General features: G+C 34.7%; 5 protein-coding genes across 5 annotated transcripts in view; 3 read left to right on the forward strand and 2 right to left on the reverse strand.

Annotated features, from left to right (window-relative positions):
* Nucleotides 1–9,281, forward strand: part of LOC122571399 (glutamic acid-rich protein-like) — a 10,388-nt gene extending 1,107 nt beyond the window's left edge. Inside the window, exon 2 of the mRNA XM_043735086.1 lies at nucleotides 8,277–9,281. Coding sequence (XP_043591021.1) covers nucleotides 8,823–9,056 — 234 coding nt within the window. The 5' untranslated portion in view covers nucleotides 8,277–8,822 and the 3' untranslated portion in view covers nucleotides 9,057–9,281. The remainder of the gene's footprint in view (nucleotides 1–8,276) is intronic.
* Nucleotides 875–1,728, forward strand: LOC122571397. The gene has a single exon (XM_043735083.1). The coding sequence runs from the start codon at nucleotides 1,037–1,039 to the stop codon at nucleotides 1,574–1,576; it is 540 nt and encodes a 179-aa protein (XP_043591018.1). The 5' UTR covers nucleotides 875–1,036; the 3' UTR covers nucleotides 1,577–1,728.
* LOC122571393 (phospholipase A1-like) lies at nucleotides 1,947–7,274 on the reverse strand. Its single transcript, XM_043735079.1, has 7 exons — nucleotides 5,858–7,274; nucleotides 5,631–5,790; nucleotides 5,142–5,284; nucleotides 3,365–3,619; nucleotides 2,857–3,045; nucleotides 2,610–2,733; nucleotides 1,947–2,354 (listed from the first exon to the last, which is right to left on the reverse strand). Exons 1-7 carry the CDS (start codon nucleotides 5,889–5,891, stop codon nucleotides 2,294–2,296), a joined length of 966 nt encoding a protein of 321 aa, XP_043591014.1. The 5' UTR covers nucleotides 5,892–7,274; the 3' UTR covers nucleotides 1,947–2,293.
* A 185-nt stretch (nucleotides 9,282–9,466) lies between the features above and the next one.
* LOC122571396 (transcription initiation factor TFIID subunit 9-like) lies at nucleotides 9,467–10,865 on the reverse strand. The gene is made up of 3 exons (XM_043735082.1): nucleotides 10,624–10,865; nucleotides 10,027–10,476; nucleotides 9,467–9,816 (listed from the first exon to the last, which is right to left on the reverse strand). Exons 1-3 carry the CDS (start codon nucleotides 10,760–10,762, stop codon nucleotides 9,671–9,673), a joined length of 735 nt encoding a protein of 244 aa, XP_043591017.1. The 5' UTR covers nucleotides 10,763–10,865; the 3' UTR covers nucleotides 9,467–9,670.
* Nucleotides 10,866–11,081: 216 nt separating this feature from the next.
* Nucleotides 11,082–13,885, forward strand: part of LOC122571384 (26S proteasome non-ATPase regulatory subunit 1) — an 88,792-nt gene continuing 85,988 nt past the window's right edge. Inside the window, exons 1-8 of the mRNA XM_043735057.1 lie at nucleotides 11,082–11,237; nucleotides 11,498–11,615; nucleotides 11,696–11,865; nucleotides 11,943–12,151; nucleotides 12,235–12,708; nucleotides 12,798–13,024; nucleotides 13,117–13,369; nucleotides 13,678–13,866. Of these exons, the coding sequence (XP_043590992.1) occupies nucleotides 11,219–11,237; nucleotides 11,498–11,615; nucleotides 11,696–11,865; nucleotides 11,943–12,151; nucleotides 12,235–12,708; nucleotides 12,798–13,024; nucleotides 13,117–13,369; nucleotides 13,678–13,866 (1,659 nt within the window). The 5' untranslated portion in view covers nucleotides 11,082–11,218. The remainder of the gene's footprint in view (nucleotides 11,238–11,497; nucleotides 11,616–11,695; nucleotides 11,866–11,942; nucleotides 12,152–12,234; nucleotides 12,709–12,797; nucleotides 13,025–13,116; nucleotides 13,370–13,677; nucleotides 13,867–13,885) is intronic.

Raw genomic sequence — 13,885 nt, forward strand, 5'->3', positions numbered from 1 at the left:
GACTAGGCAGTTACTACCTGGAGTTTGCTTATTAACACAACGTGTATCCCATTATATTGACATCTCCGAGATAAAATCACACGTGTCTAAGCCCGTTCTTGAGGTCGTATACCGCCACAACCACATTTCTAGGAGGAACCATACAACTACTCCACACCTCCGTTAAGGCAATACATCTTTCCCGTGACCGTGGCTACGTTCCATGACCAGTTGTGTCATCTCGAGCCCAATGTCACTATTACAAATCTCGAACAGTTACAATCAGATTGAGTGACAATAATTGCTTAATTACGGCTATGATAGAATCTAGGCTAAAGTATTAGAGGATTTTCCCAAAATTTCAAAGGAAAGACTCCGGTTTTCCTTTCATCTCCGACATATATATATATGGAAGGATATAAAGAACACATAAGGAAAGATGAATTGTCCAAGTCGTTAGAATAAATTCCATTGTATTTAATCCGTTTGCTCCGAATATCTGTCCTCTCGAACTGGTGATGAATGGTTAAATTGGAAGAATAGCAGCCGACAAAGTGAGATCTCTAGCTCTGCAAATAGCCGGGATCAATTTCACCACAAAGCTCATCTTCCGCCCAAATGGTTCCGAAAAAGTCATCGGGATTACAGAAGTACGACACGAAGTACTTTACGTTCGGTAAATTTTTCGTGAAAAATCGCATAGCCAAGATGTACAGCAGCGGACAAAAGTTTAAGACGATGATTTGTAAACCGGATTACAAACATCTTATACGCATATTGTTCTTCTATTCGGTTTGTCTCTTTGGAATAACATAGCTAGCTGTATGTTTGACCTTCGTAATTTCAGATGTTCTTCGTCAGTTGTTAAATACAGACAATGTAGAAGTTACAACAATTAGTTACCGCTTAGCACTTGTAAACAGTGGACATTAGTTTAAGACGATCTGTGTAAAACCTGCGTATGAGCATAGTTTTTGAACATTTTGATTCTGGAATGATAAGATCATTGTTTAGCGTACGTTTTATTGCTTAAAATTCATTTAGTTAGGAACAGACTATGGGTAAATCAAAGAATTTACTTGAAAACGAAAGGGAACAAATCGTAAGGCTGCGAAAACAAAGTAAAAGCTTCACCGAGATAGCAAATATAGCGGGCAGGTCAGAAACGGCTTCTAAGCAAGCGTGGTATAAATTTTCAAAGGCAGGCATGTATTGCGATCGACCGAAAAACGGAAGACCACGTAAAACAACGCCGAAAATGGATCGCCGGATTAATCGATCGAGCGAAAAGGATCGTTTTCGTAGTGCAAATAACGTTGCTGCGGAGATCAACTACAAGAATCATACACAAATTAGTGCTAGAACTGTTAGGAGAAGGTTAGATGACTTTGACTTAAGTGGGCGAAAACCCCAAAAGAAACCACTGCTGAGTTCTAGGAATCGAAAAAGACAACTTGCGTTTGCTAAAGCTCATAAGCATTGGACAAGTGAAAGGTATCGTTTTCGGAAGAATCGAAATTCAATCGCGTTTCTTCTGACAGGATACGGTATGTTAAACATCGAATTGGCGAAAATTCGAAAACACAGTGCGTTTTAAAAATTCTTGAACATGGTGGTGGGAACATTATGGCGTGGGTGTGTTATAAACCGAAAAATTTAAATGAACTTTACTCTACAATTGAAACAGCTTGGAGTAATATTACGGTAGATCGATGTTTAAAAATTAATAGATTCTATGCCAAGAAGAAGTGATAAGAAATAACGGATATTGGACAAAATATTGAATTTAAACAAAAATTGTGTATATTTTCTTACCAAAATTTAATATTTTTTGTGTAGTCTTAAACTTTCGACCGACGATATATTATACAGATTTCGTTCTTTTTTTTTTTTTTATAATTTAGCTACTGAGCAAAATATCAAAATGAAATTTTTTTCGTAAGCGTACAAACAAATGTCTAATTAGTTAATAACAAAAGTAGAACACTGTATTTTTTATATTTTTCTTATGGGAAGCAAATCAATTATTTATTTCTTCCATTCCGTCTTAAACTTTTGTCCGCTACTGTATATGAATAATTGAAATTCAACCTTTATAAAGTTGACGCTTTTACTCGACATCGCTATGCGTATGCTCACGCTTGTATCGAAATCAACTCAAGGAATTTAGGATATGGCTGCGGTAGGTCGAAATAAAAGTTGTCTTATACGAATTTCAACGAACAATAAAATCGCTATTTATTTTATAATTTCCTACATAATCTGTACAAGTATCTTACAAATATTGAAATATTGAATATTCGAAAGAATAACGTTATCCATCAAGAGCATAAGGATACTGACTGTTAGTTTTGAAGTAGTAGGTTCCTTTAGCACTGGAAAGAAATTAACATATATTAGCACCAGCTAACTAAATTAAATTTAAAAAAATAATTAAACAGCTCTCAAGCATCTATGCAAATTCATACTTTTATGAACTCAGCTAAAGGTGTAGAACCAAGAATTTTCACCTCCTAGATATTATAACATGTACTGTCCATTATTTATTTGCATTCTACGCATTCTTTTAATTCCCCGGAAATACGTAAAACTCCATAATCTATCCATAACGGTAGTAGAATAAAACTTACTTCGGATCGGGGGTAGCACCACCCATGTATGCTGTTGCACCATCTGCACGTATACCGAGAAAGCCTTTCGGATTCCTAATTGATTCAGCGAAGAAATTGTAGCTACGCATATGTGCACAAAACCCTGCGTTTCATAACATTCGTTTTTAACATCGTACAAACAAACACACACAGACTGAGGCATAGAAATAATATTTTTTATGTTGAAATGTGTCAATAATAGAATATTCCGTAGCATGTTCCGTACCAAACAAGTCAGTGCCGCATCCTGGTTGATCTATTCCGTCATTCGCATAGAAGTCTGAAGTACCAATCGAGATATTCATACCTAACCTTCCGGCACATGTGTGAAGGACTTGAACATTTTTCGCGTTCGATTCATTAATTCTTTCACTAGGTTTTCTGTCTTGAAACATTGGCATGGCAGGATCGAGTGCTGTAATGGCAAATATTTAAAGGTCTAGTATACTCCGCTGTAACATGATGTCGTTTTGTCAGACATAAAATCAATTTACATCAAAATATATATAGTTTTTAAAAACGCATCCCTTCCAGATAAGATAATGTAAGAATATCTCCGACATTTTAAAATTTATTGTTCAAACTTGTAAACCTCTTTTATCCTTCTGCTTATCTTTCATTCGCTTGTCACAAATCAATCTACTCTACTGTTCTTAATCTGTTATTAAAATCAGCGCTACTGGATTTTTTTGGAGAACTTTCGATTCACACTTTAATAATATAACATTACTCACCGATAACTTCCCCCACTCGGCTCGATTTTCCTACCTCACGCGCGCTCAAGCCCGCGATTTGAGCACCGAGAGAGTGTCCAATAATTTTCAAGTTGGTCGTTTGCAAACCAGCCTTAGTTCTCAGAAAGTTTATGAAACTAGCTATATACCTACAAATGTGCGGTACCAATTTTACGACCTCCGAATAATTTATGTAGTTTGATATCTCACTCCAATCGATAATAATAACGTTGCAGTCTCGGACGTCAAAGAAAGCTAAGAACAGAAAATTTTTCTTTGTAATTGATATTAAATTATCGAATATATGAACACTGCCGCTCAAAACTCGTAGGACACTTGTTCACATTGAGTAACAACTGAATACTTTTCACTGCGTTTATGTTCTAAGTATTATAATATGAATCTGTTATTTTATTAGTATTATATATGTCCTATAATGTAAACTACCACGCAGAGTCAAATGGTTGTAGTTTATCAACAGATATCTATGACTGACAGTGCACATATTGTATAAATGGATATCTCAATTCGGTACAACCGAAGTCCAGGAAGATTCCATGGCTCAAACTAAGACGAAAATCAGGAGTAACGGAGTTGCGTTGAAGCCTTTATTTTCGACAAACTAGAGTTTAGAAATTAGGCAAATATACGTCAATTTGCCTAGTTCTTAATCACACAAAAATACAAAACTGGAAAAACGAGTCTAAAATGTGGAATAAAATTATCTCGTTCAGCGTGTAGTTTTGAACAAGACACGGTTTGAATACGTTGGTATAATGATACCTTATCTATTCAACAATATTATAAGTTAAACCTAAAAGAAATAATACTGGTATTTTCAACGTGAGAAAATATTAAACAGAATCATAGCAATAGAATCTTCGCGATACAAAAGGAACACAACTCAGTGTACCCGATGCCAAAAATATGGGCTCACTATGAACTACTGTAACAGAATTCGAGCGTGCGTTAAATATGCCGAGATTAATCTTTTTATTTTATAACATTTTCCTCTGCTATTTGTATATTTTTCTTGTTATTATTTAATTTGTACTTTACAATTTGTCCAGCTGGACATTCGATAAATATTTGTATATGAGGATGTTAGAAGGGCTATTGAAGTCATTGAGATTTGTGGCATGTGAGTGGTCATCTCCGTTCAGATGCAATTGCAAAGTGACGATGTATCAGGTTGTGCCGAAATTTTCTTTCGTTTTATATGGAATTAATACACACAACATTTTTTCTTTTGTATCATTTTATCGAATCATGTATGATCGTAATAGTAGAAATGTGACAAAATGGATCGTACATGGTTCGATAAAATAATATAAAAGTAAAAGTGTTGTGCATCTATTATTTCCTTGTAGAACGAAAGAAACTTTCGTAACGACCTAATATATATGTACGCTTGTACACATTTGCCATGACCGGTACGTACTAATCACTTATACTGAGACACGTGGAGGTGATACGAACATTTGCAGTGATGTGGTCGTAAACTTTTGCTGCTAATTCTTTGCTGTGTCACTCAGCATAGTTGCGTATCTCCCCCTACTTGGGAATTTTGAGGTATTTTCAAAATTCTAGATCGCGCAGTTTCATATTGCCGTATTCTTGGCAACTGTCGAAACTCAAGATTTTTTGAAAAAAGAAACCGCGCAATTGTAAAACGTAATTTTGTTGTTCTTTATCTTCGTCTTAGCTCGAGTCATAGAATCTCCCCTAACTTCAATTATATCACGAATTTGCGCTCACAGCGTATCTATGTATTTACCATCGCGTAGGATTGCAGAAGCTAAACCATTTTGTATCCAACCGTGAATCATTACGATGGTCTGTCTGTTTGGGTTCCAATGACTGTTCCGGATAGACTCTACGTCATTTAGTTTTAGGATCTCGCCATCTGTAGGATTCTCTCTAGATTAAAAATAATATTTGGCTAAAACCATTCAATGCACCTAGGATCTGCATGTTGAATATTCACCAAACACAAGGACACCTATATAGTTGTTTGTTTGCTATAAAACATGTTTTAGCTCTACCGACCGAATACGAATTTCTACGTTTCAGTTTTATTCTCATTTCAGCAAACAATAGCGATGTGTAATTGTTTAGGAAAAAGTTAATTAGTCCTTAAGTTCATCTCTCAAACATTAAGCGTAATTAGATTTCCAATTTTTATGCGTTTCTCGATAATTCGAATGTGCAAGACGTACATAAAGATTTTCCATAAAGAAGGAAATTGATATAAAATAATACCAACCGTGTGTATAGCGTGAAATTGATCGCGTCCAAGTAGGTGTCTAAAGTGAGGTTTTTAGGTAGTGGGGCTATATTGATGCGAAAGAGATCTAAGTATCTATCTCCCTCCGTTCTAAATATTGGATCGGCATAGACTAATAACGCTAAGAGCGTAGGATAAACTGAAAAAATTTCTGTCGTTACTAAGTTACTCGATTTTTCTCGATCTAGAAAAATTTTGATACGAACATTTTGATGATAATAAATTTAACGTGACTATCATCGCGATTCACTATACACACCGCGATATTGTTTTACTTCTTCTTCTTCGTGTTTCGCCGCTTTTTTATAAGTTGATGAGAAATAATAATTTTCCACTCGAGTACTGCACGGTTGGTAAGTTGGTAAGTAGAGCTGATAGTCAATTGATGATGGATGAAGAACGACTGACGAATCTAATTTTTTAACTGTAACCGATGTACGATCTTAAATGGAAAGTTAAGATAAGTTAATTGTAAAGAATTGTTTATTTGTTTCAAATATATTTTAATTTATTTCTCAAAAGTATATATATTTGAAGTGAAACAGTACGTAATAATTTCTAGTAATACGAAAAACAATAACAATGATGTTTCTAAAACTAGCCGTTTCTTTTGTCGATGCTGTCGCTTACCTTAGTCCTTCTTTCGATTACTCGTTTCTAACCCGCTCAGCGAACCACTGAATAGAGTATTTTATCATATCTCGGTCCTTTATATAAGATGTCGGGATTTGGAAATTACGTAACTGTCAATTAATGTTCCACTAATACATAAATGTTCCGGTGTTTTCATCGCGTCGTAACTCTTTCTCCAAATTTTACATGTACATAATTAAAAGTAGGAAATAACGTATAATTGTGAACAAACATGTAATATTATCCACAGAGTATATCGTCTGAGTACTTATTTAGCATAATTATGGAAGATTATTTCCAGTAGTAGACACCACAATTTCTCACTTCATTGTAACGCATCTATAATAATTTATTTTCTTTAAACGCTGTTTCTCGATGCTGTTGCTCTTAAGTACAACTTATGCTGTTGTTAGAATACCGAGTATTATTTTGTATCGAATATTACTTGATTATAATATTTTTACATTATATATACACACACACACACGCACACACACATACATTGTACTAAATTAATCAATTAAAATTTAACACTAATAACTATACCTCGCTTACAGAATTATAAAAATACCAAATGCAATGCACGGTCAATAATTTTTTAATTAAAATTTCTTTTCGCTTCGATGATAGGTGTAGAGGACCAATGTTCCACTTTCTTTACTCAATGATATGCGCTATTTTACCAAATGTCCTAATGGACAAATTGTAAAATGCAAACAATAAATAAAAAAAAAAAAAAATGATATGCGGTGAACCTTGCACGGTTATTTATTATGCCGCGAATCATGTTAAATCTATATGTCGGAGATGAAAGAATACCGGAGCCTCTCTTCGGAACTTGGGGAAAATCCCGTAATATCGTAATCCAGATTTTACCACAGCCATAATTAAACAATTGTCATTCAATCCGATTGTGTTTATTCGAGATTTGTAACAGTGAACTTGGGCTCGAGGCGACAATCAGTCGCCAACGTAGCCGCGGTCAAGGGATAAACGTTTACCTAAACAAAGGCATAGAGTAACCGTATAGCTCTCCTTAAAAAAATATAGCAGCGGCACGCGACAGTAAACACTCCAACGGATTCTGTCCCGTGGCCCGCTACACAAAGACCGCATTCTTTGGACAAGATGATTACCAGATGTCGATGCATCTCCACAGTACATATTCAGCTAGCCTAAGGACCCGCTATAAATCTTAGAATTTATTTAGCTGAGATTCTTCAAACTGACAGATACTCTTAATCTTCGCAGCCTCTAAATCCGTCACCTACTGCGGAAAGATACGAGAAATCTTCTTTTCTCATGTACGACGCTTTCGCTAGCAACTCTCTCCCTCAAGGGTGGCTAGCATCCTTTTCTAACCACCGATATGGAAATTGACCAATTAACAGCAACGTCAATTTTCCTCACCTTCTGAACGAAGGCATCGCTCCACGAATCCGATGATCTCGTGCCCTTAGACACACCCCGTCATAGTTTTCCTCTGTGGCACCATCGCGACGGAAAGTCATTCTTTCGTGTGGTCTCATTAACGAGAAAGAATAACGTCTTTACGATCAGTGAACATTTCACGTTTGTTAACCAAGAGTCGGACTTAGAGTTTGTGGGAACATACATCTGTTATCCCGTTGACCGCGGATTCGTTATCGAACCTAGGATCATTGTCATTAGCGTCTCGAGTATCTAATTACCACGGTTACTTGTCGATATCTGTAACAATCATATTTGCTCTAGTCAATATCTTCTCTATTGCATAACGACAATGTCTAATCATAACGAAGATTTGTTTCACGCCCTTAACCCCAACTCTAATCTTAACGCTAACCCGACATATATATAACTACTGATTCGTATTAATTGAAATATAAATAACACTAGTATTTTTAGCCGTAAAATAAATATGTAGAAAAATTTCCTTCGTCGATTGCCTTTAAAAGTAACGTACTGATTTTATGAAAGATATGTTAATATTCGCCATTTCTTATTGCTTAGAAACATTTGCAATACGTGACATTTTGGAACCCGAAAGAATTGACCCTGAACCTCAAAGATCTGCAGGTGTATGAATAAAATTTCTCTAAATCTTCAACCTTCAAGTAACGAAGCGATAAATCAGATACATGAAGTGACTAATAACGTCTTTGACTTTGCGAAGGATGCAAAGAATGAAATTAAAGGCATGAAATTAATACTATATAATACCCAGAATAGTACAGAAACGATGTTTCGATATATTACAGTTACACTACTCTTATTAAGGTAGATTTTTATGGATTATTTTATTCGTGAAAATAAATATCATTGTTTCTACTATGTTATATTTCGATTTCAAATTAAATGAGATACTTTTCTAACAATATGTTTTCTCCTTTGGCAAAACTTTCTAAATTTTCGAAGCATTCTAAAAAATTCTCAAAAATTCAACGTAGCACCTTGTTTCAAACCTTTCATCGTAGATATCCTTCATTTATCAAACAATAATTGTTTTAACTTCATTGTTTGCTATTTTATTTATCTTCCTAAATATTTTTTATTAAAATGCTTATTAAACATCTAACGGAAAAGATTGAAACCGAAGAACCACCACGTTTTGAAGCGGGTGAAGTACCAGAAGAAGCAGAAGAAGAGCCTGAAGAAGAGCCAACGGAAGATGAATTGCCCGAAGAAGAGATTGTTCCTGTAGAAGACGTGCGAAGGCCAGATGAAATGGGGGAAGAGGATGAGAAAGAAGAAGACGAGGATGAAGTAGAAACTGCAGATGTAGGTCATTAAGAAGACGAATACAAAGTTGACGAACCTGTACGTGCTCCAATAACTCCTGGGTATGCCACAGAAGACGAAACTGATGTAGAACAAGATGAAGGCGATGAGGATGAAGCATACGCAGTTCCATAGTGAACAGCCCTCGACTTTGTGTAAATACGGTGAATAAAATTTGTATATTTGCGAGGCTTAAAATAACATTCAAATAAATTACCTTCTAAATAATTTGGAATTTGAGAAACTCAAAAGAATTTTATTATCTTATATTGTTCCATGGAAATATATTACAATACTGAACAAAAAATATTCCCGTTATTCTTTTAACAATTTCTGTTTGGAAAATGTTTAGGGGAAATATAGTATACAAAATATGATGATATATAATAAATATATTTGAATATGAACAAGTAGATTATGAATTTGTTGAATTCACTATGTACACATTTGTACAATGTCCTCCAATAAAAAATACACAGTTTTATTGAAGTTCTCATACAAATTTCAAAAAGATAAAATTTAATTGAAGCCTTATGTGAAATGATAAAATCATTTTGATAGTATATACACTGATTCAAATGATAAAGATAAAAAATATAAAATAATTTATCCAGCGTTCCTTCTTACTATGAAACGTCATAATCATCGTCTTCTCTTTTCCTTTTCATAGAATTTTCAACCTCTACTTTGATAGGAGGCATTGTTTGTCCTGGAGAAATCTGTATTTTTGGCTTAGCTACTTGTGCCTTTACGGTAGCCCCTCCAGTTGTGGCTATAAATTTAAACAGTTAATATAAATAAAAAAAAATATAATAGCAAATATTATTATTATTACACAAACAATTTTGTATCTTACGTATTAATGAAATATGGATAGAGGGAATAGATGTTTGGGAATGCAAGGTCCGGAAGGGATCTGTGATAAGATATAATTAACAAATTAGTTCCTGTCATATATTCTTTACTTTCGTGTATCATTTACCTGATGAAAATTTCAGGACAGGTTTTGGCATTGAAATGCTTTGTGTCCTAGCAACTGTTGCAAGTGTCCCAGGCCTTTTAACTATGGAGAGGCCAGTTTTATTACTTTCTACTTTGATCTTAGACTGACCACTTTGAATGTTATTTCCAACCAAAGAATGCAATGGTTTCCCAACTATTTTCTTCGTTGTATTCTTAAGTCTATAATTTGTTGCATTCAGGCAAAATCTGTCAGGTGGTAATCTTAAACCACTGTTTGATTTGACGAATGGCAGTGGTACATTGTTTTTTGCCCGAGCAACATCTAATAACACTTCTCTTGGTGGTGGATTTGTAAACGTACGTTCCAATTGCATCTTAACTGCTAATCTAACGTCATCCAAGTCGATAAACTTTTTTTTAGCATGATTTGCATAAATTCTACTGTCGTCTAATATGCAAGTAACATAACCTGCGGAATTTAAACCGACAGTAACTTTAATAACATTTAACAGCTTACTTCCAAATGTGAAATCATAAATGCAAAATCATGCACGATTATATACTTCATTGCATCTACACTACTTTAAATAAATTGTAAATATAATAAATTACGTACGATACGTAAATTCGAGCAATTGATTTATAACCTTCGAATCGTAATCTGTAATTCCCATGTCTTTCATAATTGACATTATAACTTGGGCATCTTTTGGAATATGTTTTACGTGGCTCATAATTTTCGCTTTCTCCGACATTTTAAAAACTACTTCTCTTATAATTGCACTTTCTACAACAATTCCGAGTCACAACTATATATATCTTAGGTTAGCATTTCAACTAAAACAGTAAACATTATAAAATACATGCCAATATCGTGCAGTGCTACCATTTATAAAGTTTAAACTTTGCAAGATCAGAAGTTTATTATTTTCAAATTTCGAAATTAATAATAATTCTTCATTAATAATTTAATCATTTTTACTATTAAATATCTTTTTCGAAAATCGAGAAACGACTATATGGGAAAACGTGAAAAAGTTTGACAATTTGATAATTTTATCATCGATGTTAGTGTGGTAGTCGTTAAAACAGCTTGCAGCATATTTCAGTTGAATTTGGTTGATGAGTTCGTAGTTCGGTATTTGCTATTTTGCTATCAAACTATCTTCGGGAGTCTTTGTTGCAGGCAGACGTATTGTACGAAAACGAAAATGAATATCACATCAGCAGGTAAATTATGTGTTTTTAGTGGGATAGTAAATGTATATCTAGATTTTATTATTTACAAATTTATTAGTACATTTTTATACTGTGTTTGATTATCAGACATGCAATGATTTGCAAATCTCGTGGGCCATAACCTATATAACTTTGTATTCGGAGTATTAAATATAGTCGTTTAGTTGATATTAACAGATATTGAGCTCTGTTTTATGATTTTAGGTTTTTTAAATTTAATTGATTAATCAATTTCTTTTATCTTATTTCAGCTGGTATCATTTCCCTCCTTGAGGAGCCTATGCCTGAATTAAAGGTGTTTGCATTGAAGAAGTTGGATATGATAGTAGATGAATTTTGGCCTGAAATTTCTGAGGCCATAGAAAAAATGTATGTACTGTATATATCATCATCTATTTTTTTTGAAGATGATTTTAACGTGTTATTTAACAGAATGTTATATTTTTCAGTGAGATTCTTCATGAAGATAAGGCATTTCCACAACATGACTTAGCTGCATTAGTTGCTAGTAAAGTCTACTATCACTTAGGAAGTTTTGAAGATTCTTTGACTTATGCTCTTGGAGCTGGAGAGCTCTTTGATGTTAATGCTCGCAATGAATACGTTGATACTACTATAGGTATTAACAGTATTTTATTGACTGTTAGTATTAGATTTTATTGGCTAGAGATTCTTTATTATTCTGTATTATTTCAGCTAAATGTATTGACTATTATACTCAACAACGTGTGTTGGAAGCTGAGGGAAAATTACCACCAAACAGCAAAGGAATCGATCCAAGATTGGAAGGAATTGTAAACAGAATGTTTCAACGATGTTTAGACGATAATCAATATCGGCAAGCATTGGGTCTTGCTCTTGAAACAAGAAGGATGGATATCTTTGAAACAGCAATTATGCAATCAGTAAGTTATATTACATGTTAATTTATGCAATTAATGTAATATAGATAATATAAAAATTATATTTATTAATATGTTTGTTGTAGGATGATGTTAGTGGTATGTTATCCTACGCCTTCCAAGTTGTCATGAGTCTTATTCAGAATCGTGGATTTCGTAATACTGTGCTTCGTTGCCTAGTGAGCCTTTATCGTAACTTGGGAACACCAGACTATGTCAACATGTGTCAGTGTTTGATATTTCTGGACGACCCATTAGCTGTAGCTGAACTTTTAGACAGACTCAGTAAAGGCTCACAAGATTGTGTTCTTATGGCCTACCAAATTGCATTTGACTTATACGAATCAGCAACTCAACAGTTCCTTGGTCGTGTCTTACAAGCTTTGAGAGCAACAGCTCCTATCCCAGGAGCCCTTATGGTTAAACCAATTGTAAAACCAGCTGTAAAAGCAACCACTGAAGTTAGCACTGAGCCTGCAGCAGCAACAACAGCAGAGACTGAAAACAGCAGTAATACGCCAGCTCCAGAAGAGAAATCTCAACGTAGCGTTGAAAGTTTGGTAAGTCTTATGGTTTAAAGAAATAATACTATACAACATTTACTATATAGTAATACACACAGTGCCAATTGATTATTTCACTTGCATAGAACGCCGAAGAACGTGAACAACAAGAACGCGTAGATGCTTTGTCAAGTATATTGGGCGGAGAAATTTCCATCGATTTGCATCTCCAATTTCTTATTCGTAGTAATCATACCGATATGCTGATATTGAAAAATACTAAAGATACTATACGTGTATCTATTTGTCATACTGCCACCGTAATCGCGAATGCATACATGCATTCTGGAACTACTAGCGACCAATTTTTAAGGTAAATATACCTTACTGTATTCAACTGATCTTACGCGGATTATATTCTCAAGGAATATATTTATTTTTCACTTTATTTGTTTCACATTTTAGAGATAATCTAGAATGGTTGGCTAGAGCTACGAATTGGGCAAAATTAACAGCTACGGCATCCTTAGGAGTAATTCACAGAGGTCATGAACAAGAAGCCTTAGCTCTAATGCAATCTTATCTCCCACGAGATACTGGTGCGGGAGCTGGTTATTCCGAAGGAGGTGGCCTGTATGCGTTAGGGCTCATTCATGCAAACCACGGCGCAGCAATTACAGATTACTTACTTGGCCAGCTGAAGGACGCACAGAATGAGGTATAGTGGTCCGTAGAGATATAGTGCGATCATAAAATCAATTGAGTGGTAAAGTAAATACGTTTCGAGCGACGAAACAACGAATTAAATGAAATTACTGACAACATCAATTGAAGCCGCTATTTAATATTGTTTAAACCGGTTAAATTACTATCACATCATATCTTTTTCTTAATTTTATTAAGTACTTGAAACTTCGGTCGAAATCGATTTCAGTCTGGGGCGACTATACATCACTATTGTTTTTTTATCTCAGTTTGGAATCATACGATGTCACATATTTAGAATCTGCAATGATTTTCTTATAGATGGTTCGTCATGGAGGCTGTTTAGGCTTGGGTCTGGCCGCTATGGGATCGCATAGGCAAGATGTATATGAACAATTGAAATTCAATCTTTATCAAGACGATGCTGTTACTGGCGAGGCTGCGGGAATTGCTATGGGCATGGTCATGCTTGGATCGAAATCGACGCAAGCAATTGAAGATATGGTTGCGGTAAGTAAAAATAGACGTT

The sequence above is a fragment of the Bombus pyrosoma genome, linkage group LG10 (genome assembly GCF_014825855.1).
Source record: "Bombus pyrosoma isolate SC7728 linkage group LG10, ASM1482585v1, whole genome shotgun sequence".
Classification (NCBI taxonomy): Eukaryota; Metazoa; Arthropoda; class Insecta; order Hymenoptera; family Apidae; genus Bombus; species Bombus pyrosoma.